The 25,555-nt window shown below is 38.5% G+C and overlaps 1 protein-coding gene across 1 annotated transcript in view; it reads right to left on the reverse strand.

Moving 5' to 3' along the window:
- Positions 1-25,555, reverse strand: part of LOC134798056 (uncharacterized) — a 92,421-nt gene that overhangs the window by 14,664 nt on the left and 52,202 nt on the right. Inside the window, exons 4-6 of the mRNA XM_063770383.1 lie at positions 18,843-18,979; positions 14,323-14,512; positions 13,254-13,467 (exon numbers count right to left, since the gene is read on the reverse strand). Coding sequence (XP_063626453.1) covers positions 13,254-13,467; positions 14,323-14,512; positions 18,843-18,979 — 541 coding nt within the window. The remainder of the gene's footprint in view (positions 1-13,253; positions 13,468-14,322; positions 14,513-18,842; positions 18,980-25,555) is intronic.

Raw genomic sequence — 25,555 nt, forward strand, 5'->3', positions numbered from 1 at the left:
TTGGTGCAAAATTAGCTTAGACGGACTCTAGGGCTCTACTATAGTTCGTTTTTTTTAGCATTACAAATAAGGTAAACAATCTTGATGTGTCTTTTAATTGAAAAGCACATATTAAAAATAAGTTACGGCAAATATGTAACAATTATGAATCTAATACGATCATTTATATTCTTCTGCTTTCGTAAGTAATAGTTACTGATTTTTAAAAAGCGTTTTTCAATTAAAAGACATGTCAAGAGCACTTACCTTCTTTCAAGTTCTTTCTAATGCTAAAAAAACGAACTATAACTTCTGTGTGCTGTGTGCATTGTGTACATTTTCCGATAGAAGCTGAAATTTATGGCGACTGTCGGCGATTATTACTAGAATTTACTACTACCAGCATCCGTCGCCTTGGCACCGTTGCAGTTTGACATATTGACAGGATGGACACCCAACAATAAACCAATCAAGACCGTGAATATATTTCCTATGACGGTAAGGCTTAACCCTTAAATGCATGATTTTTTCTTTTTGTCCAAAATTAATATATGTAGATTCTAGGAAAAATTGTAAAAAAAAATATACTTAACTTTGATTTTCACTGCGAAATCAGTGTTAGAAGTTGAATTGGCTAAAACATATTTATGTAAATATGTAATTTTCAGTAATAGATATATGATTTTTTTTACTACCATTAGAAAGTTACACTACTTGTAATATACCTATGATAAAGTTTTTAAATATAAAATAATTATACTATTTGACACAACTTTTTGTTAACGTGTTTTTTGAATCTCTACGGGACAAAAAAATCCACCAAGTGATCAGGTATTCGTAGCAATAATTTATTTGTATACGTGTAATAGTCATTTTATGCTTTACACCGTTCAAAACAGCATACTAAAAATTATCAACTTGTGGATTTTTCCAAGCTTTCCGACTTTTCGTCTTAAAACGCATGTAATTTTTATAAATTAAAAATATTGCGTAAATTTAACCCTTAAATCATCACCCTACTACTTGACCTTTGGTATAAAGGTGCGTTCAAGAACGTAAGCCCTTTTTTTTTAAATCTGTGAGCTGTCTAATGCTTTGTAGACATTTGGCAACACTATGCATTTAAGGGTTAGAGGATATAACCAAACGGAGACGCCTTGTCTGTAATTTTCGGTACAAAACAGTTTGCCGATTTTTGCGGGGCAGGTTCACGACTAATTTATACGTAACGTAAAAATAGCCATGTCAGATAAACGGTGGTTCCGTACAATGTGTATGGCCATTGGCCGCCTATTTTCGACAGAGGGGAACGCCTGTTAATGGCTACTCCGTTCGGTTATGTTCTCTACCTAGATTTTGGACTGTTTTTCAGTTCACTAGCGACCCGCCCCGGCTTCGTACCTTCCTCAAGAATCACTATTGATAGGTGAAAACCGCGTAAAAATCCGTTCAGTAGTTTTTGAATTTATCGCGAACATACATACACACAAACAGACAGACGCGGCGGGGCAAAGTCTCGTTTTATAAGGTGTAGTGATATAATTAAGTCGAAATTCGAGTTCTTTTCGTTGAGTCTTGAGACTTGAGTCTTTTACAGATTTTTTTTTAAACTCAAATTGCATTCATGGCTTAGGTACGCGTTACGCCATAGACGCCATACAATAACGTTTAAGGTAAGTACCTATTTTTCACTGCTACTATAGTATTTAAATAAAACGTACTTAATGTAAATTAAATTAAAGTTATGAACACCATTTTATTCTTGGGTATTGACATTTTTAATATATATTTTACATAATTTTATGTATATATCCCTTTTTGTTCACTTTTAAGTGAAAATGCCCATCTAATGAATACCAATACACAACGAGAAAAATGTAGTTAACGTTTTCGATCTAAATCCAACACATTCTAAGCATTCAAATGTAGGTCGCGAGCTCAAACTGCTCTAAACCATGTTAATAATTTTAATTTAATTTACAATATGTAAATCAGTTCGCAGCTTCTGCATATGAATTCATAATTAATCTCTTCTTACTAATTAACAAATGTTCTAATACCATTTCGCGCTCTATTATCACAAACACGAGATTAATTTCGCACACGTTTGAGAAAATGTTTCTTACATCAGATGAAACGAGAAGATAAGCTAATAACAAGCGAATCGTAACTATTACAACACTTATTATGTGATATTATTCAACATAACATAATAGACAGAGAGCTGGCTCCGGAAAAATATTCACTATTTCAGTTACAGTTATGTTCAGTGTGATAACACTGATGCCAATTCGCACGTCGCTCCGGTGTATGAGCGTGACAACTGTGACAAGCTATGCACGTATATAGCGATGTCTCGCCTGCACAGCTGGGTTTCAGCTGGGTTATGTATTTACTTCAAAAATAACATTTCTCAGTCTATCACTCTGACCTCCATTGATGAACATCTGCCAGACGTAAGGATCTAGTAATAAGGATAGCATGCCACAAAAATTCATTGACAACTTTTTTAATGTGTGTATTGTTGATAATTTTAACAAAGCTTTGCGTTTGTATATCAACACCAAAGGAGAATATTTTGATGATATTTTTTTGTTTCAGTTATATGATCGTGGTTTCAATTATTAATGAGTAATGACATTTTGCAAAATAGGTGTAGGTAAGTAAGCGAATTCTTAAAAAAAAAATTGTCAACGTAGGTATGTTGTTAGGGCAACCAACTGGGAAACGTCCGGTCGGAAGGCCTAGGTACCGATGGATCGACGAGGTCCAGAAAGACCTGTGTGGCGTACAAGCGGCTGAATGGCGTCAGATCGCACAGGATAGGAACGAATGGCGAAATCTAGTGTCGGAGGCCAAGATCCACTTCTGGTCGATGAGCCAGCGAAGTAAGTAAGTAAGGTATGTTTGGGCCAACCTGTATACCAGAGCGGTCTCGTTGACATTTTGTAAAATAGGTGTACCTGTAAGAAACTTATTCCAAAAAGAAATTGACAACGTATGTTTGGGCCAACCTGTATAGTAGGGTAGGTACTAGAGCGGTTTCGTTGCTTTCATTATTACATACCATTTTCCGGGGCACGCTCTTTGTCTATAATCCTCGTATACCACATGACTTGGTGAACATTTGGTATGACGTGTTACGTGCGTATTGTAACGGTTGCATTTACTCATTGCATTTGTTTAATGATGCGTAGTAATCGGGGCAGAATGTGGACTAATTATCTACTTACCTATTCATCTTTATACTATAGTTACAACTACCACTTACAGATAAAAATTAAAACTATACATTTTAAAAAATAAAACCCACTTACTGCCGTTCCCGGTGTAAAGGTGCCCATGATGTTCGCAGCATTTCCATAATCTTTTGCCTTTTCACTAAACCAGATTTTTAGCTAAACGAGTAAAAAGTGTGAAAGAATAATTGTAGCTACATTCTTGGCTATTGGCATGATATAAGGTTTACTCGGGTAATTCCGAATGTCGAAAACTGTCGGATAATTCCGAAAAGAGACTTTTATTATGATGGAATTAAGGGTGATTTTCATCTGAATTTCGGAATTATCCGACATTCGGTATTACCCGAATACACCTTATATAATTTTTAAGACAAGTTCATCATGTATAGTGTTTATTACCAATTACTTAATTCACTTTTTACGAATTAAGTAGTAAGTTAATTCTGCCTTTCACGTTTGCGTCTTTGTTTACTTTTCACTTTGACTGTAATCTCCCTCTACGAAAAACCTTTACTGTGTAATTTCTTACTCTAAAATGATGCATACTTAATACTATTATCTTAATATCAGCAGTATGATAAGTTTAATTGGTCAATAAAATAGCGAATTAAAATACCCGCGGCCCACAGAGCCATATAATTATAATCGTTAACTTTATTAAATAAATTGCGTCTGGCATTCAGAAACTAAGTAATTTATGGAAGAAACATAAAATGTATTTTGACCAGGTAATAAAGCTAGTATTTTGTATTAATTATATGCACTTTGGAAAGCCAGTGCTAAGCTAAACATTATTTGAAAACGAATGGATTTCATAAATACGCAAAACTGCAAGTAGAGTCACGTCTAAAAATATCGATACGAACAAAGTGTCTAAAATATGTAAACACAGCCTTGTTGCCCATTTCAAACTCAAATCTCTTGTTCAACCTTGTATAAGATTAAGATGTTTCAAACATATTTCTTTTGAGGTTTTTAGGTACAGTAAGCTTCAGAGATAACTAACCCCATCTGCATAAAAACTTGTAATCTCTGCAGGTTACTGTACTTTAAAAACATATAAAATAAGAAAAGTTACTTTAGTAGCGGTAGGACTGGTTTAGGTTTAGCATTTCCTGACGGGGAGTATAGGTATCATTTAATAAAACATTATTAAAAAAAAATTGAAGAATGTCATCTCGACTCAGGAAACGATTACCAGACCATGGCCCCAATCCAAAGCAACAAAACCGGCAATTTATTGCGTACCTACAAATAATTAAAATAATCATAGATAATGGCACAAAGGTTGAGCCGTGCCCTATGCGGCCCTCCGAGCTAGAGCCCATGAGAATCCAAATTGGTCAAGTGTGAGTGGAGTTACCAAGTGACTTGTTCAAAATACAGACCTATTTATAGTTCGTTTTTTTTAGCATTTGAAAGAACTTGAAAGAAGGTAAGCGATCTTGACATGTCTTTTAATTGAAAAACGCTTTTTAAAAATCAGTAACTATTACTTATGAAAGCAGAAGAATGTAAATGATCGAATTAGATTCATAACTGTTACATATTTGCCGTAACTTATTTTTAAAATGTGTTTTTGAATTAAAAGACACATCAAGATTGTTTACCTTATTTCTAATGCTAAAAAAACGAAGTATAAGTAATAACTTATGCTATGCTGAATCATAAACGCGCTTCAAGCCTGAATTCGCGGTTATAGCCATCGTTTGTCACTGACATAAACGCCGTCGAGAACGTAATTTACTTTCTATACATCCCGTTTGCACTAATATGCGAGTGCGAGCGAGATGTATAGAAAGTAAATTACGTTCTCGACGGCGTTTATGTCAGTGAGAAACTGATGGTAACCGTACTGGACTCACTCAAAGACGAGCCGATAACACAAGACTTTACAAGCTTGTAATTTACTTTACTTTACAACCCGAAGTTTATTTGGAAATAAGGAACTCCAATAATTACCCTTCTGTTGCAGGGCATTTGAACAAACCGTAATGGCTTAGAAGGAGAGAGCGTTACACATTGTCCGATCCGATATCGGATGTCGGAAGGAAGTAAAATGTAAGAAATACGTGTTTCTCTGTATTTATTTATACATTTCATAAACCATTATTACTAAAAAACGATAGACAACACAAAAAAGGCGGACTTAATGTCAATGGCAGCCGCAGCTGTTTTTGTCATAGGCGCCTTCCGACATCCGCTATCGGAAAGGCGCTTCCGATAAATTCTGCATGGCATGTCGGAGCCCCCCGTCAGCTGTCGGGCCGATAATATTTGTTTGTGTGCGTATGTGTAGGCATAATGTTTATTGTTGTGTGCGTGGGCGCTAAAGACGGTGCCCGGGCGCGTCCCCGCGGCCTTATTACGGGGATGTAGGATCCTACATCCGATATCGTATCGGACAATGTGAAAATGCTCTAACGGCGTTAAAACGGAGGGAGCGTTCACGATGTTTTTGATATATGACGCTCGATTTCTATCTGGTAGATAGCGCACAATAAATAAGAGCAAGTGTAGACTACATTGTACAGTCGTTATCAGATATATCTGAACGGCCAAGCTTATAGTATAGTCAGCATAAATCGTCAAATAAAAGTATCTACCATCTCTGTCATCTCAGAGATGGCATCTTTAACAGCACAAAATAAGGTGTTGGTGAAGATGAACTGCGTGCCACAGTAGTGCATAATTATTTTCCATCGTATTTTCACGGAAACGCACGAACGTGTTTTGCTATCTCAGTCAGTTTCGGTACAAAAAGCACTGAGGTTGACTGTAGTAGCATGACAAATACGAACGTTTCCGAGAAAATACGATAGAAAACAATTATTATGCACTACATCTGTACCAGTGTCTCGAAAAAAAACCTAATCTAGGAGAAAATCTAATCGCTCTATTCTTCTATTTTCTTCGTGTTATAATTTCTTCTTTTTGTGACAAACTGTTAGCGGCAATATAAGCTCTTTCTACAACGGTCACGACATTTCCCAGCATTGACCGAGTTGGCTTCGATTCGGCGCGCGATTCGTATTCTGATGAAGTTTCTTCGTTCATTGAATGATCGGTTACATTGCCTTATTGTTTTTTTTTTATTGTTCACTTACTCGGGGTATAAGTGTATGATTGTAGATTTCAAGACAAAAATGGTCACTTCTGTGGACCATAAATTAAATTAGGCTTTTTAACCCTTAACTTTGGAATTTTGGATTTGGAGTTTGGAGAGACGTTGCACCTAATTTTTAAATAACCAATGATGCTGGTGCTACTACAAAAATAGTCAATAATATGTATTTATGTATGTACCATCCACCGAGCTGTTAACTATACATCGGTGGACCTTTCCTTTTGTAGTAAGGTAACCGATGTACAGTTAGGAGTGTTCCTGTTTGTACCTGAATTGAATAGGTCTTCATTAGTAAAAGGGAATTAATAAAAAGCTCATTATAAACATGACCCTAAAGTCAATAACTCCAAATCGACGGCCTCATCTGCCAATCCATCAAGTCAAGACCCTTTTAATTATAGAGCCCTTTTAGACAATCGTGTTAGTTTCATACGAGAAAAGTCTGTATTAAAATGTGTTAAAGACCATTCTTGCTTGTACATTATATGTTGGTTTCAAATAAGTGAAGACCTGACAGGCTAATTAAGCTCTGTATTGTATTGACCTGACTAGTGAGTGACCTAAATATATCTGTCAAATCTTGATCGCCATCCATGATTACATAAGGATATTGTGACTCGTACGCATTGAGGTTGATCAATAATTAGAAAAAACCGGGCAAGTGCGAGTCGGACTCGCGCACGAAGGGTTCCGTACCATAATGCAAAAAACAAAAACAAAAAAAAAAGCAAAAAAAAACGGTCACCCATCCAAATACTGACCACTCCCGACGTTGCTTAACTTTGGTCAAAAATCACGTTTGTTGTATGGGAGCCCCATTTAAATCTTTATTTTATTCTGTTTTAGTATTTGTTGTTATAGCGGCAACAGAAATACATCATCTGTGAAAATTTCAACTGTCTAGCTATCACGGTTCGTGAGATACAGCCTGGTGACAGACGGACGGACGGACGGACAGCGAAGTCTTAGTAATAGGGTCCCGTTTTACCCTTTGGGTACGGAACCCTAACAACCACATTTTAATGTTTTGTCGTATTAGCAAAAAACTGCAGTAGATTTTATGATGCACTTCAGAATCTACGATTTGCACTTTGTACCAAGATAGGTGCCTTCCTAGCTAGTCTATGCATCACGAGATCAGGTAAAAATGTGCAGCGTCCTTTTTTTCTTGGATAATAAATTTAATATAGGTTCCTGTAGGTCACTAGTTCCACTACGATATGCTAATTGACATCGTGTTGTTATTGAGATTTATCCAAATTAATCTGTGCCTTGAATCCCTTTTCTTAAACGCAAATCCAAACCACGAAATGAATAATTATATTCCCTCGAAGCTAATGCATACTTTATCTAGATTATCATCTACTTATATTACTTTATGCTTAATTACCGGCAATATTCAGCCTCAACAGTGGATATTATCTTATATCCGAATAATAAGAACAAAGAACAGTCATTTGTTCCGCAGAGTGATGCCAGGATGTCCTGAGTGATCTAGACGATAGGATTATTATGTTTGGCCTTGTGGAGTGCAAAATATGTATATCTTTGTAGCTATTGGCAAGGCACTAATACTTACTTAATATTCGATGCATTATTTAGAAATTAACAAAAAACTGGCCAAGTGCAAGTCGGACTCGCGCACGAAGGGATTCGTACCATTACGCAAAACTCGGTAAAAAAAATCATGTACATCATTTGTGAAAATTTCAACTGTCTATCACGTTTCATGAGTTACAGCCTGTTGGCAGACAAGCGGACAGATAGCGGAGTCTTAGTAATAGGGTCCCGTTTTTACTCTTTGGGTACGGAACCCTAAAAAAGGGAGTGATAGGAGATAATGTACGAATCACACCGACCGGCCGGAGTCGGGCCGCGCCGGAGCGCATTTTCAATGTGCCTTTAGGTATAATTTATGTATGGCAGAAGCGATGATGGCGTCCGTCCGGAGCAGATCGCGTCCGCGAGGAGCCGACCGGCTTGCGGCCGTACAAATGTGAAATGCGCCGACTCCGCCCGTTCGGTGGGAAGTTATAACTGCTTATATAGGCCCTTTTTCAGAGTCAAAAATATATTGAGAGCTTCGTCTATATATATTTATATATTCCATCGCTGTTCACGAACCAGCGGTCTAAAGGCCAACCGACACTAGCGTCTCCCGAGCGTCGCCGTCTAGTCAACTCTATGGCTGCTGCTCGACGCAACGTTGGCGCAACTGCGTAGCGACGCCATTTTCCATAGCGCTGACTAGGCGCCGCCGCCGACGCTCAAAAGACGCTAGTGTGGGCTGACCCTAGGAGCCACCCCACACTAGCGTCTCCCGAGCGTCGATGTCTAGTCAACTCTATGGCTGCTGCTCGACGCCACGTTGGCGCAACTGTGCTCAAACAACGCTCAAAAGACGCTAGGCTGGCCCTAAAAGCTTTGTAATGTTTCATAACATTCACAGGTGTTTCTAATTGCTAACGCCAAGGGCCAACGAAGGGCCAATTATTGGTCTTTATCTGAAATTGGCCATCAATTTAAAATGGGCGGGGAACATCTACGGATTTAGATGGCGAGGTACTTAAATTGCACAATAGGCACGGTTTATGTATGTGATAATTGACCTTTGTACAGTACATAAACATCACCAGTTATTCACAATAGTACATTATTGTCGAGGCTCGGAAGTAGCTACTTGCAGGCTGAGGATTCGTTTTAAACGGACGACCTTGGGAGTCCGTTTAATTGAATCCGAAGCCAGCAAGTAGCCTTCCAGCCGAGTCATATATAGTGCTTTTCTCAAAAATGGTGCAAGAAATATAGATATAATAGAAATATTTAACAGAAGCAACGTCCTTTCGTATATATTTTCAGAGAAAAAAGTAGAAACAATTGAAAAGGTTTGCTTTGCCGCCTTTTTATTTTTTAAATTTTAAAATAGAGGTGTTGTTTTCTGCCGAAAATACGCCTACCTATTTGAGACACCTAAATAGTCGCGATACCAACATTATAATAATAAGTAATTATCATCTGTTTGGCTGTTTAATGGGCCTGTGCCTTCATTTGATATGGCCATTTAAACTTTTAAAAAGTTTGGAATTCGACAAATAATGGAATTTGTATGCAACATTGCAGTCCCAAAAGCGATACTGCAATGTTTTTAACTTTTTAATTTTTGACTGACCATAATCTCCGCACTTCGCGACCTATTTTTTAAACTGCAAAGTCGACTTTGCCGTCCATTTTTGAGAAATAGTACATTATTGCAGAGGCCGGGAAAGGGCAATTCGTGGATGAGTTTCGATTTTGTCGGACGACGCGAAGCGGAGTCCGACAAAGAAGACGAATCCACGAATTGCTATTCCTGCCGAGGCATATATAGTGCTTTTCTCCAAACATGCGAGGAAATAAGGTAAAATAATTATTTAAGCATGAAGCATCACTCAAATCGAACCTTCACATCAAAATGTCAAGTCAAAAACTATTTCCCTGTTTAATACATTTTTAAAAGTTAAAGGCACAAACTTATTCTGCCATTCAGTACCATTCAATATTCGTTCATTCAATATAGTTTGTCAAACTAATTTGTCAGTCAGTAAGAACCAGGAAAACTATACCCATCCTTTTCTTTTGGGTGCTAGTACTAGTGTAAGACAAAGATAGTATGATTCTCTTTGTCTATGATTGAAATGAGAAAGTCCTTTGACAAACTATATAAGCTTTATAAACACCGATGAGATCCTTAAAAAAATATAAAAATAATCTTTGATTTTATTAAGCAGTATTCGCACGATCATACACGAGCACAACGGTCTTGTAAGAACGAGACAAGTAAGGTCGTTTATCTTATTATCTCACTCTATCCTATAGCTTGAAATGATAGCTGATCGGGACGTGTAGACGCGGCTCGCGGTTATAATAATTGGCTGTTTGCGTTTTTATTTTTAAAAAGTATAAAACACTACAGTAATAAGTTATTACTGTAGTGTTTTTTTACTTCCCGTCCGCTAGAGCAGGACAGCGATAGTTTGATTTTTTTTTATTAGAGTTTGACAATAACGAAGAACTTCGCGTACTATTTTTGCTACAATAAGGTGAACATTTCCGAGCATATTGGAGAAAAATGTATTTAGGTCCAGTACAAAAATTTACTTTATTTTAAAGATATTTATATGTAAGTATAAATTATTAACAGATGGATTTTGATTATATTTGACAATAGATAGGCACTCCGTAATTGCAAGTAATTGTGTCGCCGGTTTTAATGATAGGTACAGATGTAGTGGAAAATTATTTTCAAGGAAACGTACGAACATGTCTTGCTATTTCAGTTAGTCTCGATACAAAAAGTACTGAGGTTGACTGAAGTAGCATGACATATACGAACGTTTCCGAGAAAATACGATGGAAAACTATTATGCACTTCATTTGTAGGTACGTTATTTATTCATTTAGTTAGAATCTGTTATAGGGACCCTGAGGTACCGATTTTAAGTGGGTAAATGTTACAAAGACATGGAATTTTTCTTTGGTCTTTATGCTTTTAAGTTTACTATATTTATTTTAAATCAAGTTGTTTTGAAACTGAATATATCGAGCCACTTAGTCACCATCCTGTCTTTAATTTCGATCAGATTCAGAACGGATGCATTTATGCATAAAGTGCTTACAGTGAATGTAATGAGTAATTGTTGACTAACAAGTATTTGGACATGGCTCACTTTCCGGCGTTAAAATATAATACTTAGGTACTTACTTCAAGGCAATTCTGCTACGTTTTATTATGTATGTAGTAATTATACAAAGCTAAAGTCTGTATCTTTAGGTATGGCTTCTTAGGCCAGTTGAGGAAAGATGAAAACATTACATGATCAAATAATGTAGGTTAAAGTCAGGTCGTTCAGTGACAGATCCAGGTGGTTTTGTATTTGGTTGGTTAATCAATAAATGTTATAACTACCCTAAAATTTACAAATTATTTGTTTACTTTTATTTAAGTACCTAAAGATACAGAGTATAGACAAAAAGAATAGATAGTATAGAGGGGTCCTGTCATTGTAAATTTTGTAGTCACTGTAAATTTACTGCCATCTATCGACACATGACTAAAACTCAAAATGAAAATGTATAAAGTTATCAAAAAATGTATATATATGGATAAATGATTTTATTATTTTTATATCATTTTGATCCATGTTCATTCACTGATATCTATGTGTTAAAATTGTTAAATATGAAACGGTGTCGTCGCGCCATCTAGCCGAGGATAGGCTAAAAGTGTGTGCGGCATCTATTCGAGAATGACTTTTACTTGAATTCCGAGGCACGTTTTTTCCTTAGACTTTATTCGTCTTATACGAAGTTACATATGTCTTTGGTATAGAGTAAGAATGTAGGTACACCCAAAAGAATTTAATTACCTACCCATTTTGTACTTTGCCATAGTGACTAATAGTACGAGTATTTAGTATCTGCCCTCTGGGCTATTTTATTTAAAGTTGTCCCCAACTAAATACTTTATAATTTTGGGATTTTATATGTTATTTCTACTCAGAATCATGAGCTCTTTTGATCCTATTAGGAGAAAAAAAGTGTCCCAAGATTTCCATACATTTTTCGATCTTTCCATTCCGAAACCGCCATACAAAGTCTATGAAAAAATGGTAACGGAATGGGGAAAAAACACTTTTTTTCTCCTATTAGGATAGAAAGAGCTCGTGATTCTGAGTAGAAATAACATAATAAAAAATAACAAATTTTGAAAAAAAGTGTAGGGGACAACTTTAAATAAAATGGCCCCTCTATGGACTTTCATATTGATTGTCACTATGACAAGGTACGAAATGGGTTGGAAATTAAATTCTTTGACTGTACTTACATTATTTTTACTCAAATCAGACACTGGAATTTTTTAGGTATATTGTCAGTCCAGAGGGCCTACCGCGAACCACGTTCGACGTGTTGCCTCCCTGTCACACTTACGTACGAATTTATAAGTGCGACAAAGAGGCAACACTTCGGACGTGGTTCGCGGTAGGCCCTCAGAGGCCCTAACGCGCAAAACTAGATTCGTAATTTCTTTCTCTGCCTCGCTCGAATGCAAGACAGATAGAGAGGCAGATAACGTTTTCGATTTTATTATGTTAGTGGTAGGTATGGCCATCCCTGTATAATTTAGTAGGTGAGTGAATGTCCACTCAAAGTCACATGTGGCTAAAGTTTCATCACACGACACAGACACCTACATTTCGCGATACGATCATAGCTCCAATTACTTACATAACGGCTTTTGTACTTATCTCATTACATTTGCTACTAAAAACACTCTTAACTGATCGTAGGTGGACCTTAATACGTTTGAAATAAGGGTTATAATGGCCATTTGACAGGGACGATGGTGCCTCATTACGAGGTAATATGACGTCTATGTATGAAATATTATGTTACAAATGTTAGGTGCTTATTTTGTGACTGACCCACTTTTGGTCGAGGAATTATACGATATCTTCACTGTATCAAGTGGTTACTTAACTTATTTTGTTAAAATGGGAAACTTGCCAGTTGGCAGATTGGTGAATTCTTGAGAGCTAGAAACGTGCTTAACCTTTTGGACGCCAATGACTGTGCCAATGACCGATATATCCGCACCGCAAGTTCAACGCCAAAGACTGATTAATCGGTCACAGACCACAGAGCAACATAGACCTACGTGCATATGCATAAAGTTAAATTTCGGTTTTGACACTTCGGTGACGTGGCGTCCGGGTGACTGCTTTTGTGTTTGACACGGCGTCGAAAAGGTTAAATAAAACATGATTATATAATAATATAGGAGTACGACCAAGACCAGAGTAGGGATTATCTCTGTGTTTATTAAGTTTCTCATGCGTTTTCTGTTAGATAAAGCAAATACTACTCACCAGCAGCGACATTTCTGTAGTTTTCGGCATCATAGTGACGTCACCGGGCCGCACGCCGGGCCCGCAGTACGGCAGCGACGGCCCGCGGTTGGGAATCCTGGGTAAAGGCTCATGCAGCGCCAGCAATGCGGCGTGGAGCCTCGCTCGGGCTGCAGTGATGCCCCCGGCGCCCTTCACGGCGGCTTCTACTACGTCGCCGACGTCTTTTTCCCATCTAGAAGAAATTGGTGATGTTTATCAGCCACTCTAGAATATCTCATCGAGATAGAGACTACAACCCACCCCATCTGGTTGAAAGTAAGTGCAGTGAATCTGCACTTTTGTCTCAAGCGATGCCGCTTGGCACGATTGTTTTTGGATCATTCTTAGCTGATGGCCCAAGGTCCAAATAGCGCTATACCATGCTCTGAGATACTCCATACTGCCCGTCTCGTGTTATCGGGAAGACAGTACCTGTCTACATTCAACTAAACACGCCCTTATGTCCTCCTTAAGGCTATGCAACAGCATACATCCTAGGCTATCGTTGTCAGAGATTGAAATACCGGATGTCTCTTTCACGTTTCGAATCTTATAAAAGTACTAGTACTATGGAGAAATTACCTGCAGGCCTCCACCAATCCACTCCTCCAATCCTACCAATCCTCCTTAGGTCTCCGCGATAGCGAACACCTTGGGCTGTCAGTGCCAGAGATTAAAGCTCTGGACATCTGAGATCCTTCGTGTCTAGTTACTATTGAAAGAGGGGAGGAGAAATTACCTGCATCCTCCTAAACACGCCCTGATGTCCTCCTTAAGGCTCCGCGACAGCGTGCACCCTGGGCTGTCCGTGTCAGAGGTTGAGCCTCCGGACGTCTCAGATCTTTCATGCTTCGAAATACTTCGAATCTAATACTAGTACTGTGGAGAAATTACCTGCAGCGTCCTAAACAGGCTTGATATCCTCCTTAAGGCTCCGCGATAGCGAAAACCTTGGGTTGGCAGCGTCAGAGGTTGAACCTCCGGACGTTTCAGATCTAACATGCTTTGAGTCTAGTACATACTATTGAAAGAGGGGAGGAGAAATTACCTGCATCCTCCTAAACACGCCCTGATGTCCTCCTTAAGGCTCCGCGACAGCGTGCACCCTGGGCTGTCCGTGTCAGAGGTTGATGCTCTTGACGTCTGAGATCCTTCGTGCTTCGAGTCGGGTAGCTCCGCCTCGGTCTTTGGTAAAGATGGCGACACCCGCCCGTTGCTGCCGCCGCCGCTGCCGTAGCCTGAGAAATGGAAAGTATTAGAGTAGAGAAAGAGAAATACCTAGAAGTATTCAAGAGTATTAAACGGAATTGACGGTTAGAAGATAGAATAGAAGTTTCTTTTTTGGCGACAAATAGAGTCAAAATATGCTCAGATATGTATATATGTATATCTATTTACCAACTTATACTTATACCTAATGCAGAAAAACATGGATTTGAACGGGGCAACTAGTGTTGTTGTGTGTTGATGATTATGCTCTTTTACTGTAAACAATTGATACTTGTTACAAAAAAAGAATATAACCGTTTGAGATATTATTTATTTATTTATTTATTTAAACTTTATTGCACAAAAGAAAAACTTATCGTACAAAAGGCGGACTTAATGCCAAAAGCATTCTCTACCAGTCAACCTTAAGGCAAAGCAGAGAGATTGTGGGCGGTGCAACTGCTACTACTACTAATAAAATTTAATATAAACCGCAAAGCTAATTTAAAAAATTTAACACATATGCAAGTACATCAAAATATACACGATACATATAATATAAATACATATCATTTAAATATATACAATAAAATATATAAATTATATAACTAAAACTAGGAATCCTTCATTCTACCAGCAAAGAAAGCACGTACCGATTTATCTACGAGTCAATTGTAGAAAAAATTCACAGATTTCGTGCCTCACACGACTATCGAGCACATTGGAAATGAATCTACGGAATTCGAAAAAATACTGTCGCTGAGCGACGAGAAAGTCTGGATAAGGAAAAAGTTACAAAATAAAACTACAACGTTGAATGATAATTATTTTATTCTTAGATTAACACAAGTACCCTGGACATAACGCATGTGAACAAACAAATTGCAAAATTACCACACGCGTATCGAAGTTTGAATAATTGTCGCCGTGGCGCATACGGCATGCTCCCGGGAATTCCCGGTTCTCATATTCCCGGGGATTCCCGGGAATTTTATAGAGTCAAAAGAACCGGTCTGAAGACCCGGTACCGGTACTTCCCGGTTCTCATCATATGACTATTTATTCCCATTTCAATAGTGGTAATGTTTTAGTACTTTAGCTCGGGACATTATATAACATTTAATAATGGTGCTATGAAACGGAGGACCCGGGGGCACCCAAATAACCCGACAAACTTACCTAGTAAAGTAGGCATTCGTGCAGGCAGGCCGTGCCGTCGGGATCCTATCTCATCGCATAATAATTGATTGTCATAATGTAATGTTACGCATAAATCTCTTTTCGCATATTTTTTCTCCAGCTAAAACAGAAAGTATTTTCGAAAATATTTTGCATAGGTTGTGTAGAACAGGGTAGGTTAGGTTAGGTTTGTGTTATAATTTTTCAGAGTTGTTAATATTTCCAGCACAATAACAATTATGCGAAATGAGTGTTATGCGTAACATTACATTAGGACAATCAATTATTATGCGACTCAATATGGACCCCGTGCCGTCTCATAGTGCTGAGTGCATCGACTACGCTACGGCCGTCTGGCTCGGCCCAGACGGAGGCAAAGTGTGCCAGTTCATTTTGTAAAATAGGATGGAACGCCAATTAAGTGTTTGTTTATAATAAAATAAGTCTTTTATTAATTCTTGGACTAGTTTAATATTTAGATTTAGATTTAGCTTAGTAAGTAAAATACATTGCTTTCTGTACCAATTCGCGCCTATGTATTTGTAACTCGGATGTAAGCTGGTTTCCTACAGGACAGGCATCGCCTAGTGTAGGAATCAGGCCAACTACAGGAAAGGCACTCCTTATTTTTTCAAATTCTATACCTGTACAGTGCATTAACAGAAGTTTTTGTGTATAACTAACCTGAATTTGTAAAGATGAATAAATATGTTTTATGTTTATGTTTATGTAATTATTTATATGAAAATAAGTAATTCATAAAAATTATACGCTAACACAAACAATTTCTTAAAAGTAATCAAAAGATGCCCTGAGAACCGGGAAGAACCGGGAATCCCGGTTCCGGCCATGCCCAGAACCGGGAAATGAAATTCTTGGTACCGGGACCGGTACTGCATGCCCTAGTGGCGCATAAGTATAGGTACATATTTCATTTTTCGATTAATAAGCAGGATATATTAATGTTCAAAGTACAAGAAAATTATTACACGGCAAATCCGTAGTCAACTCGAGAAGTGGTAGCCACATCGCCGTTATCGTCACTCGAGTCTTGATCGCAGCAGCCCATTTGCTGCAAGATATGAAATTTTCTTGACAGCAGTTTGATGACCATAACAGCGTTTGTCTATGTTGCACCAAACCTGAGTTCCAATAGGTACTACCAGGGTTCAGCATCAGCTATCTTGGGTAATGCTCTACCATGTGATCATCATGACGAATAGGATGTCCAAAACAGCGCGTGCCTATGTTGCACCAAACCTGAGTTCCGCTAGGTACCTACAATCAGGGTTCAGCATCAGCTCTATCTTGGGTACTACTCTCCTAAGTGCTCATCAAGACGAGTCGGATGACCAAAACAGCGTGTGCCTATGTTGCAACAAACCTGAGTTCCTTTAGGTACAGCCAGGGTTCAGCATCAGCTCTATCTTGGGTACTACTCTACTAAGTGCTCATCGAGACGAGTCCGATGACCAAAACAGCGTGTGCTTATGTTGTATTAAACCCGAGCTCCACTATATACTGCCAGGGTTCAGCATCAGCTATCTGCTAGCAGCCGCCAGCAACATGCTGAGGTGAGACCATTTCGTGGCACTTTTTCTTTTTTATGTTTCTCTGTATAAGTTTTTATTTTTTATTTTGTGTTTGTCCTCCCGAATAAAATTATTTCTATCTCTACCTCTACCTCTACCTCTACCTCTACCTCTACCTCTACCTCTACCTCTACCTCTACCTCTACCTCTACCTCTACCTCTACCTCTACCTCTACCTCTACCTCTACCTCTACCTCTACCTCTACCTCTACCTCTACCTCTACCTCTACCTCTACCTCTACCTCTACCTCTACCTCTACCTCTACCTCTACCTCTACCTCTACCTCTACCTCTACCTCTACCTCTACCTCTACCTCTACCTCTACCTCTACCTCTACCTCTACCTCTACCTCTACCTCTACCTCTACCTCTACCTCTACCTCTACCTCTACCTCTACCTCTACCTCTACCTCTACCTCTACCTCTACCTCTACCTCTACCTCTACCTCTACCTCTACCTCTACCTCTACCTCTACCTCTACCTCTACCTCTACCTTTATCTCTATTTCTGTTTCCACCACCACAAGAATGCATAGATTGTCGAATAGTGCGTTATCTACGCCCGTCTCAAACAGGATAGATAGAGTTAGACCAAGAAAAATCTGCATCGATTTTGATAGCCCACGCAGTGCAAGTGTTATTCTGCCGTCATAATCCCGATAATTCACAACGCACCGATAACGAACTCTGCGAAACATGAAGTCATAAATGTCATGTGAAAAATGTCGTTCTGTCTTTTTGACTATTTTAAGGTTAGGCTACAGGGCAAACCCTTAACCCGATCGTCTTTGTTTTAGGCTCAAATTGTAGCTGACTAAATTGTCCAGAGCCGTTTTTCTCAAATTTTTGATATCATTCTTCGTTTCCAAATTATCGAGCACCAAAATCAAAAACTCGGAAAAAAATGAATTTTATTTTCACTATTTCGACCATAACTTTTTTTTTGTTTTCGACTTTCTCAAATAATTATTTTTGCACCTTACAGCTCTCGTGATTATGCGTCTTTTGAGCCTATTTTTTAATATCATATCTTCACAACTTTCCGAGATATAATGGGATCGCACTTTTTCGTGAAATCGGACCGTATACTGGAGCGAACGAAAAGACATTTCCAATGTCAAAATTGAAGAGGTGGAAGCAGATGAAATGAGACGATGAGTAGAAGAAGGGGTCTCAGAAGTCTCCTTTGCTTATATCTTCTGAGATTTCCCGTCCGAGTTGTCAAGTGAGAGAGTTACCGTGGACTTACCTATGACGCAATCATAAATAAATAAGGTACACGGCGGGAAGAAGCTGAGATATAAAAGTGAAGAAGTTTGAACTTAAAATAGAATAACATAATGTTAAAATTTCTTCAATTTAGGTCTTGAGTTGTCAACTTCTTCTCGCCGTGTATGGCATAGGGGCTGCATAGGGGCCGCAAGCTATTCCCTCCTACATGTATTGAAATATTAAGGTAAAAATACTCAGTCTAGCAAATGTCCGTAGCTCTGGTAGAGCTGGGGTCCAAGAGCCGCGAGTCCAAGCCTTGTCTCATCCTGTAAATGTTTCCCCTATTTCAAAAGTTCTGGTTTAAGGCGTTTCTGACCTGAAGAGGTGGAAGGTACACGGCGAGGCCCGCAGGGGGCCGCAAGGTTCCCTCCGTCCACAGCGTCCTCCTCCTCCAGAGAGTCCACGATTATCACAACCTCCTGTTCCTCCTCCTCGGTATACAGTGGGTTAGATCTGCAGCACAAGAGAACACATTATTGTACATTATCTTTCACGCCTCCGTCTGCGACTTCTACCGTGAAGAATTGAATAACTTTCAACCCCATATGAGCTATATATGTAAATGAAATTTATATCGATAGGTCCAGGTATCTTAATGCACACTTGTACTAAATACGGAGGAAAATATGTTAATTTATTATTATTAATGTAGGTTTTATTTTTGATTTACTAAAATTTATTCACATGGTGTTCATATCAAAAGTTTTAATTGCAACGAATTTCCGCGTAATTAGTAGTTATGACTGTTATAAGTCTCAAACTCTGAACTAGTAATTAGTATGAGTCTGACTGAACTATAGGGTACCTAATACAGATGTACCACATACTTAGTCCAATTATGTGGAAGCAGTGGAATCGAGTTCAAATGAAATAAGTTTCGTTTTAAAAGTATGATGGAACAAATAAATTAATACTAGATTAAAATTATGTTTTCAAAGTGTTGAAACTAAAACCCCTGGACAGTTATTATGAGGATTCTAAAATTCTTAGTTTTGATGAAGACGGTTCCCTTACTAGCTTTATAGAGTCTGTTCGGAAAGAGAAGAGTCCCCATACATTTCACGACATAGTTCTCTTTCCGCACAGACTCTAGCCACATGCCACATTAGATGTAAAAGTGACCAAACAGTTTTTCTTTTTTTAAGAAAGTACACTAATATTGTGTAAGCGCAGTAAAATAACAACAATTACGTTCAAAACCGGCCAATACGAGTTAAACTCGCGCACGAAGGGTTCCGTATCATTATGCAAGAAACGGCAAAAAAATCACGTTTTTTGTATGGAATACTTAAATATTTATTATATTCTGTTTTTAGTATTTGTTGTTATAGCGGCAACAGAAATACATCATCTGTGAAACTTTCAACTGCCTAGCTATCACGGTTCATGAGATATATATAGCCTGGTGATAGACAGACAGACGGATGGACAGCGGAGTCTTAGTAATAGGTAGACATGTGTCGTTCGCGAGCGAGTGATTCAAATGAACTGTATCTTTTGATTGAACTAGCTCACTCTTCAACTCAGTACAGATTTGACTAGCTCATTTCGCTCAGTAACTCTTTTATATCGGTGTTACTTGCTCGCTCTTTCCCACTCATGATCGAATGAGCGGGCCCAGCCAAACGAGTGAGACGATGCGGAGTGACGGTTTCGGAGCGTTTCGGATGAATTCGGAGGGTGCCGGGAAAACATGGCGGGATCCGTACCGTGTGATTTGCTTTCTTCGTCGCACTTATGGCTGTGCGTATTATATAACCATCCCATTTACGCACTTTTATGTACAGAGTACTGGTGGATGTCGAGAGAGCAGACTACGGCTGTCGTTTGTTGACCAATTTTAGTTTAAGATTTAAGAGCGCTCTTACAAGAAAAGTCGAAATAATGCAAAATTGATGATACTAGTCGACAAAATTCAGGACTTTGCGCTCATTATTAGAAACAATGAGTACTTGTTCCAGTAAAAGCGTCTTCTTATCTTTATAAATATCGTTGTAAATATTAGAAAAAGGACTTATTAAATTAGTAATGATTTTTTTTCTGATGGTCGTTTCCGAAAAACCCCGTGAAGCACTGAATGGCGAGCTCTTATTTGGAAATGTTGAGAATTTTACTCTGCTAAACCTGGCTATTTTGTATTACTAATACCCTGTACTTTAGGCATATCAAACTATATTTTTCCTACATACCTTTGAGAAAGAGAAAATCAAAGTAAAACGAACTCGATTTTCTCTCCGAAACAAGTGTCAATTCCTACGAAAATCTACTTAATATCCAAGTCATTTTCATACTCAAGCAATCTGCAACGTTTGCTTATACTGTTGGTATACATAAGTGTTTATGAAATTCTACTATAATTTTTTGGCAATTTTTTGAAAACTACTCTATATTACCGATGACGCGTGCTGCGCCAGCTCAGTGCCGCGGCAGAGCTTGTAGAGGCAGGACGTGTGTCGGTCGGCTCCGCACATTTTCAACGGCGACGACGAGGTTTTTATCATTGTGTGCGGCGGGCGCCGTGTAAAACGCTATACTGTGTGCGTGTAAACCGCAACGAGAGACTTTGATCCTAGCACTGTTTTTATAGTATTATAATTTATAATGGTACAGTTTAATAAACTACCGGACAGGATTAAAAATATTTGAAACGACCTGACATTCTATATGTATTTATTTGACTCAAGATAGTACTCAGGGTCTGATGATGGAGCCGGAAGGTGGTCACCGGTACCAATCAACCATGCAACTAAACCACTTCGTGTTTGGGCTCGTTTGATTCGGCTCAACAAGATCTTTGACTTAAGATAGTACTCAGGGTCTGATGATGGAGCCGGAAGGTGGTCACCAGTACCAATCAACAATGCAACTAAACCACTTCGTGTTTAGGCTCGTTTTATACGTCACAACAAGATCTTTGACTTAAGATAGTACTCAGGGTCTGATGATGGAGCCGGAAGGTGGTCACCGGTACCAATCAACCATGCAACTAAACCACTTCGTGTTTGGGCTCGTTTGATTCGTCTCAACAAGATCTTTGGCACAAGATAATACTCAGGGTCTGATGATGAAGCCGGAAGGTGGTCACCGGTACCAATCAACCATGCAACTAAACCACTTCGTGTTTAGGCTCGTTTGATTCGTCTCAACAAGATCTTTGACACAAGATAGTACTCAGGGTCTGATGATGGAGCCGGCAGGTGGTCACCGGTACCAATCAACCATGCCACTAAACCACTTCGTGTTTAGGCTAGTTTTAATCGTTTCTATAAGATCTTTGACACAAGATAGTACTTAGGGTCTGATGTTGGAGCCGGAAGGTGGTCACCGGTACCAATCAACCATGCAACTAAACCACTTCGTGTTTAGGCTCGTTTGATTCGTCTCAACAAGACCTTGGACACAAGATAGTACTCAGGATCTGATGATGGAGCTGGAAGGTGGCCACGGGTACCAGTCTACCATGTAACTGAACCACTTCGTGTTTGGGCTCGTTTGATTTGTCGCAACAAGATCTTTGACACAAGGTAGTACTGAGGGTCTGATGATGGATCCGGAAGGTGGTGACCGGTACCAATCAACCATGCAACTAAACCACTTCGTGTTTGGCTTCGTTCGATTCGTCGCAACAAGATCTTTGACACAAGTTAGTACTCAGGGTCTGATGATGGAGCTGGACTGTGGCCACGGGTACCAGTCTACCATGTAACTGAACCACTTCGTGTTTGGGCTCGTTTGATTTGTCGCAACAAGATCTTTGACACAAGGTAGTACTGAGGGTCTGATGATGGATCCGGAAGGTGGTCACCGGTACCAATCAACCATGCAACTAAACCACTTCGTGTTTGGCTTCGTTCGATTCGTCGCAACAAGATCTTTGACACAAGTTAGTACTCAGGGTCTGATGATGGAGCTGGACTGTGGCTACGGGTACCAGTCTACCATGTAACTGAACCACTTCGTGTTTGGGCTCGTTTGATTCGTCGCAATAAGATGTTTGACACAAGATACTACTCAGGGTCTGATGATGGAGCTGATGATGATAGACAGGTACCCGTCGCCACCTTCGCGCTCCATCATCAGACCCTGAGTACTACCTTGTGTCAAAGATCTTGTTGAGATGAATAAAACGTGCCTAAACACGAAATGGTTTAGTTGCATGGTTGATTGGTACCGGTGACCACCTTCCGGCTCCAACATCAGACCCTGAGTACTATCTTGTGTCAAAGATCTTGTTGAAACGAATAAAACGAGCCTAAACACGAAGTGGTTTAGTTGCATGGTTGATTGGTACCGGTGACCACCTTCCAGCTCCATCATCAGACTCTGAGTATCACCTAGTGTCAAAGATCTTGTTGAGACGAATCAAACGATCCTAAACACGATGTGGTTTAGTTGCATGGTTGATTGGTAATGGTACCTTCCAGCTCCATCATCAGACCCTGAGTACTGTCTTGTGTCAAAGATCTTGTTGAGACGAATCAAACGAGCCCAAACACGAAGTTGTTTAGTTACATGATAGACTGGTACCCGTGGCCACCTTCCAGCTCCATCATCAGACCCTGTGTATCTTCAGTGTCAAAGATCTTGTTGAGACGAATCAAACGAGCCTAATCATGTTACTACATGGTTGATTGGTATCCGTGACCACCTTAATCATCATCAGATCCTCAGTACCAGTTCGTTTTTAAACCCTCGTTGATACAAACTTTACAACCTATAGGTACCAAATGCAATGACGAAACATGTAAATAAGCGAGTAGGTACCTATAATTTCTTTCGAGTATTCATAAATTACGTCGTTTCAAATGGGAGGAGTGGGGGGGGGGGGGGTCTGGACATCGGATGATGGTAACATGACGTAGGAGGAAACAGATTCATCCAAAGCTTGATTTTTGGATTATTTGAGGGGTGGGGGGGGGGGGGGGGTCAAAAATAGATGACGTAATTTATGAACAGCCCCTATGTACATTTGCACTGCATTTAGTATTTTCGTACTTACCAAATAACAGTTTTAGAACTTTAAAAGTTAAGTACAGTTAGTGTTGTTATGGTTGATTTCAATATGCTTCGCGAAGGATCAAGAATGTTTAATCCATCATTGTAGTGCGAGTGTGGTAGAAGGGATCGGCGTACTGAGCTCGCACGGCCTGCCGCAGCGCGTAAAATACCTAAACTCGCTCAACGCCGAAATGTAATAGCGCTCTTAATTGACGGGCTTAGGTAGTGTAATTAATGTAATGATAGTCTAATATTTTTATGAAATGTACACTATATGTGACGTCCCACGGTCAAAGGTACCTTATGGCGGGTATGGAGTTATGCATACCCCAGTAATCTACAATAAATAAGCTATCGATAACACAAAAGATCAACCTTCTAGGTTGCGTAGTTACAGAGATATGATTTTTTGAAAATAATGTTGCGAAATGAGCAACTTTACGATAGAGAAGTTTTAAGTTTAGCCGCCTAAAAAACTATGTTCCTGAAGTAAGTTACATAGTTGACTACAAATAATAATACCTTATATATCTGAGATTAAAAAAATATTGCGACTTGTTCTGTAATGCAAATAGAAACTTTTGATATCGACTGATTTATGTGTATACTAACCAATCTCTTGAAAATAAAGTTTTATTTCATTTTCACGATTGATTGCAATGAGCTCTCAAGATTTAAATTTTATCTATTAGAAAACGACACTGACAGACAGTTTAAGCAACAAACAATACCGATTTAGAGGTGAAAATGTATTTTCTGACTTTTTCATATAAAATCACAAAATTGAATAATTTTACTTTTAATGTCACACACAATCAATTTTTCTGAGCACATATGAAAGAAATTCTGTCATTCAAATGAAATAAATCCTAAAACCCCAACTAAATACTATATTTAACCCCTTATGCCACTTTAAACTTACATAACAATAACAGTATTTGCTCCATACATTTACGAAAAGGTACCTTATGGAAATAAATCTAATAATACATCACTAGTAAATATCAATCATATTACAGTTTATCTTTTATGAATAGAAAATATTAATTTACATTAAACTGCCCCAAATTTAATTAGTTCTTCGTCATAATAATCTTAAAAAAGACCAATAATTTGTATGTAATGAAAAGGTACCTTGTGATTAAGTTACATGATGAGGCATGATGATGATGGAACAGTTAGGATAAACTAATAATATTTTGGTAATGGTATAAATCGTCTATTTCTTATCAATAATATATTTCGGTTTCTATTGAAGATAAGCGGCATTGAGGTTCAATGACCTCAGATATTCCATAAGGTCGGGTATTGGCATTTTTCAGCAAACCAATGGCTGATTTACTGCATGCGACCAAACCAAATGAAGATTATTCTAGTTAAGAAAGACTTGACGAGAGTAACTTTGGTATAATAGCAGACTACTTGGATTTGTGATGTCGGTCTATGTACGGTCATAATATTTGCGAGGCGCCCCAACCAGAACTGAAATTATCAAATTAGTTTTGCAGAATGCTAATACAGGAAATTGGTAGAGAACTACCAAACTTCTTTTCCCGTATTGACTAGTTTTTTTGGGAATTTTCAATCTTTTTTCCATAAGGTACCTTTTCTACTAAACTCTGAGACGACATTACTAGGCTTATAACTAACTTATAACAAAAATAAAAACAGGTAAACAAACGTTACGCATTAAGGTTTCAGATCACACAATAAAAAAAAATTGAGCATTTTTTCACCTCTTTACAAAACATTTCATATCTCCGAAACTAGAAACCCTCATAAGGTACCTTTTCCCGTGGAACGTCAATAGTATCAGATTTTCATCATAATTGCCAATCTAGATTAGAGGGGTTTATGTTTAATATGAGGTACGTTTAGGAGAAACTTTGTTTTTCCCTCGTTTTATTATTAACCTAAAAAATCTAGATTGACAGTCCTAAGCCTGTCCAAGTATGAAGGAAAATCTGCTTAATATGTATATTGTAGTAAATGTATGTATAGTATAGCTTATATAACACTAATAATGCATAT

This window comes from Cydia splendana, chromosome 16, assembly GCF_910591565.1.
Source record: "Cydia splendana chromosome 16, ilCydSple1.2, whole genome shotgun sequence".
Lineage (NCBI taxonomy): Eukaryota > Metazoa > Arthropoda > Insecta > Lepidoptera > Tortricidae > Cydia > Cydia splendana.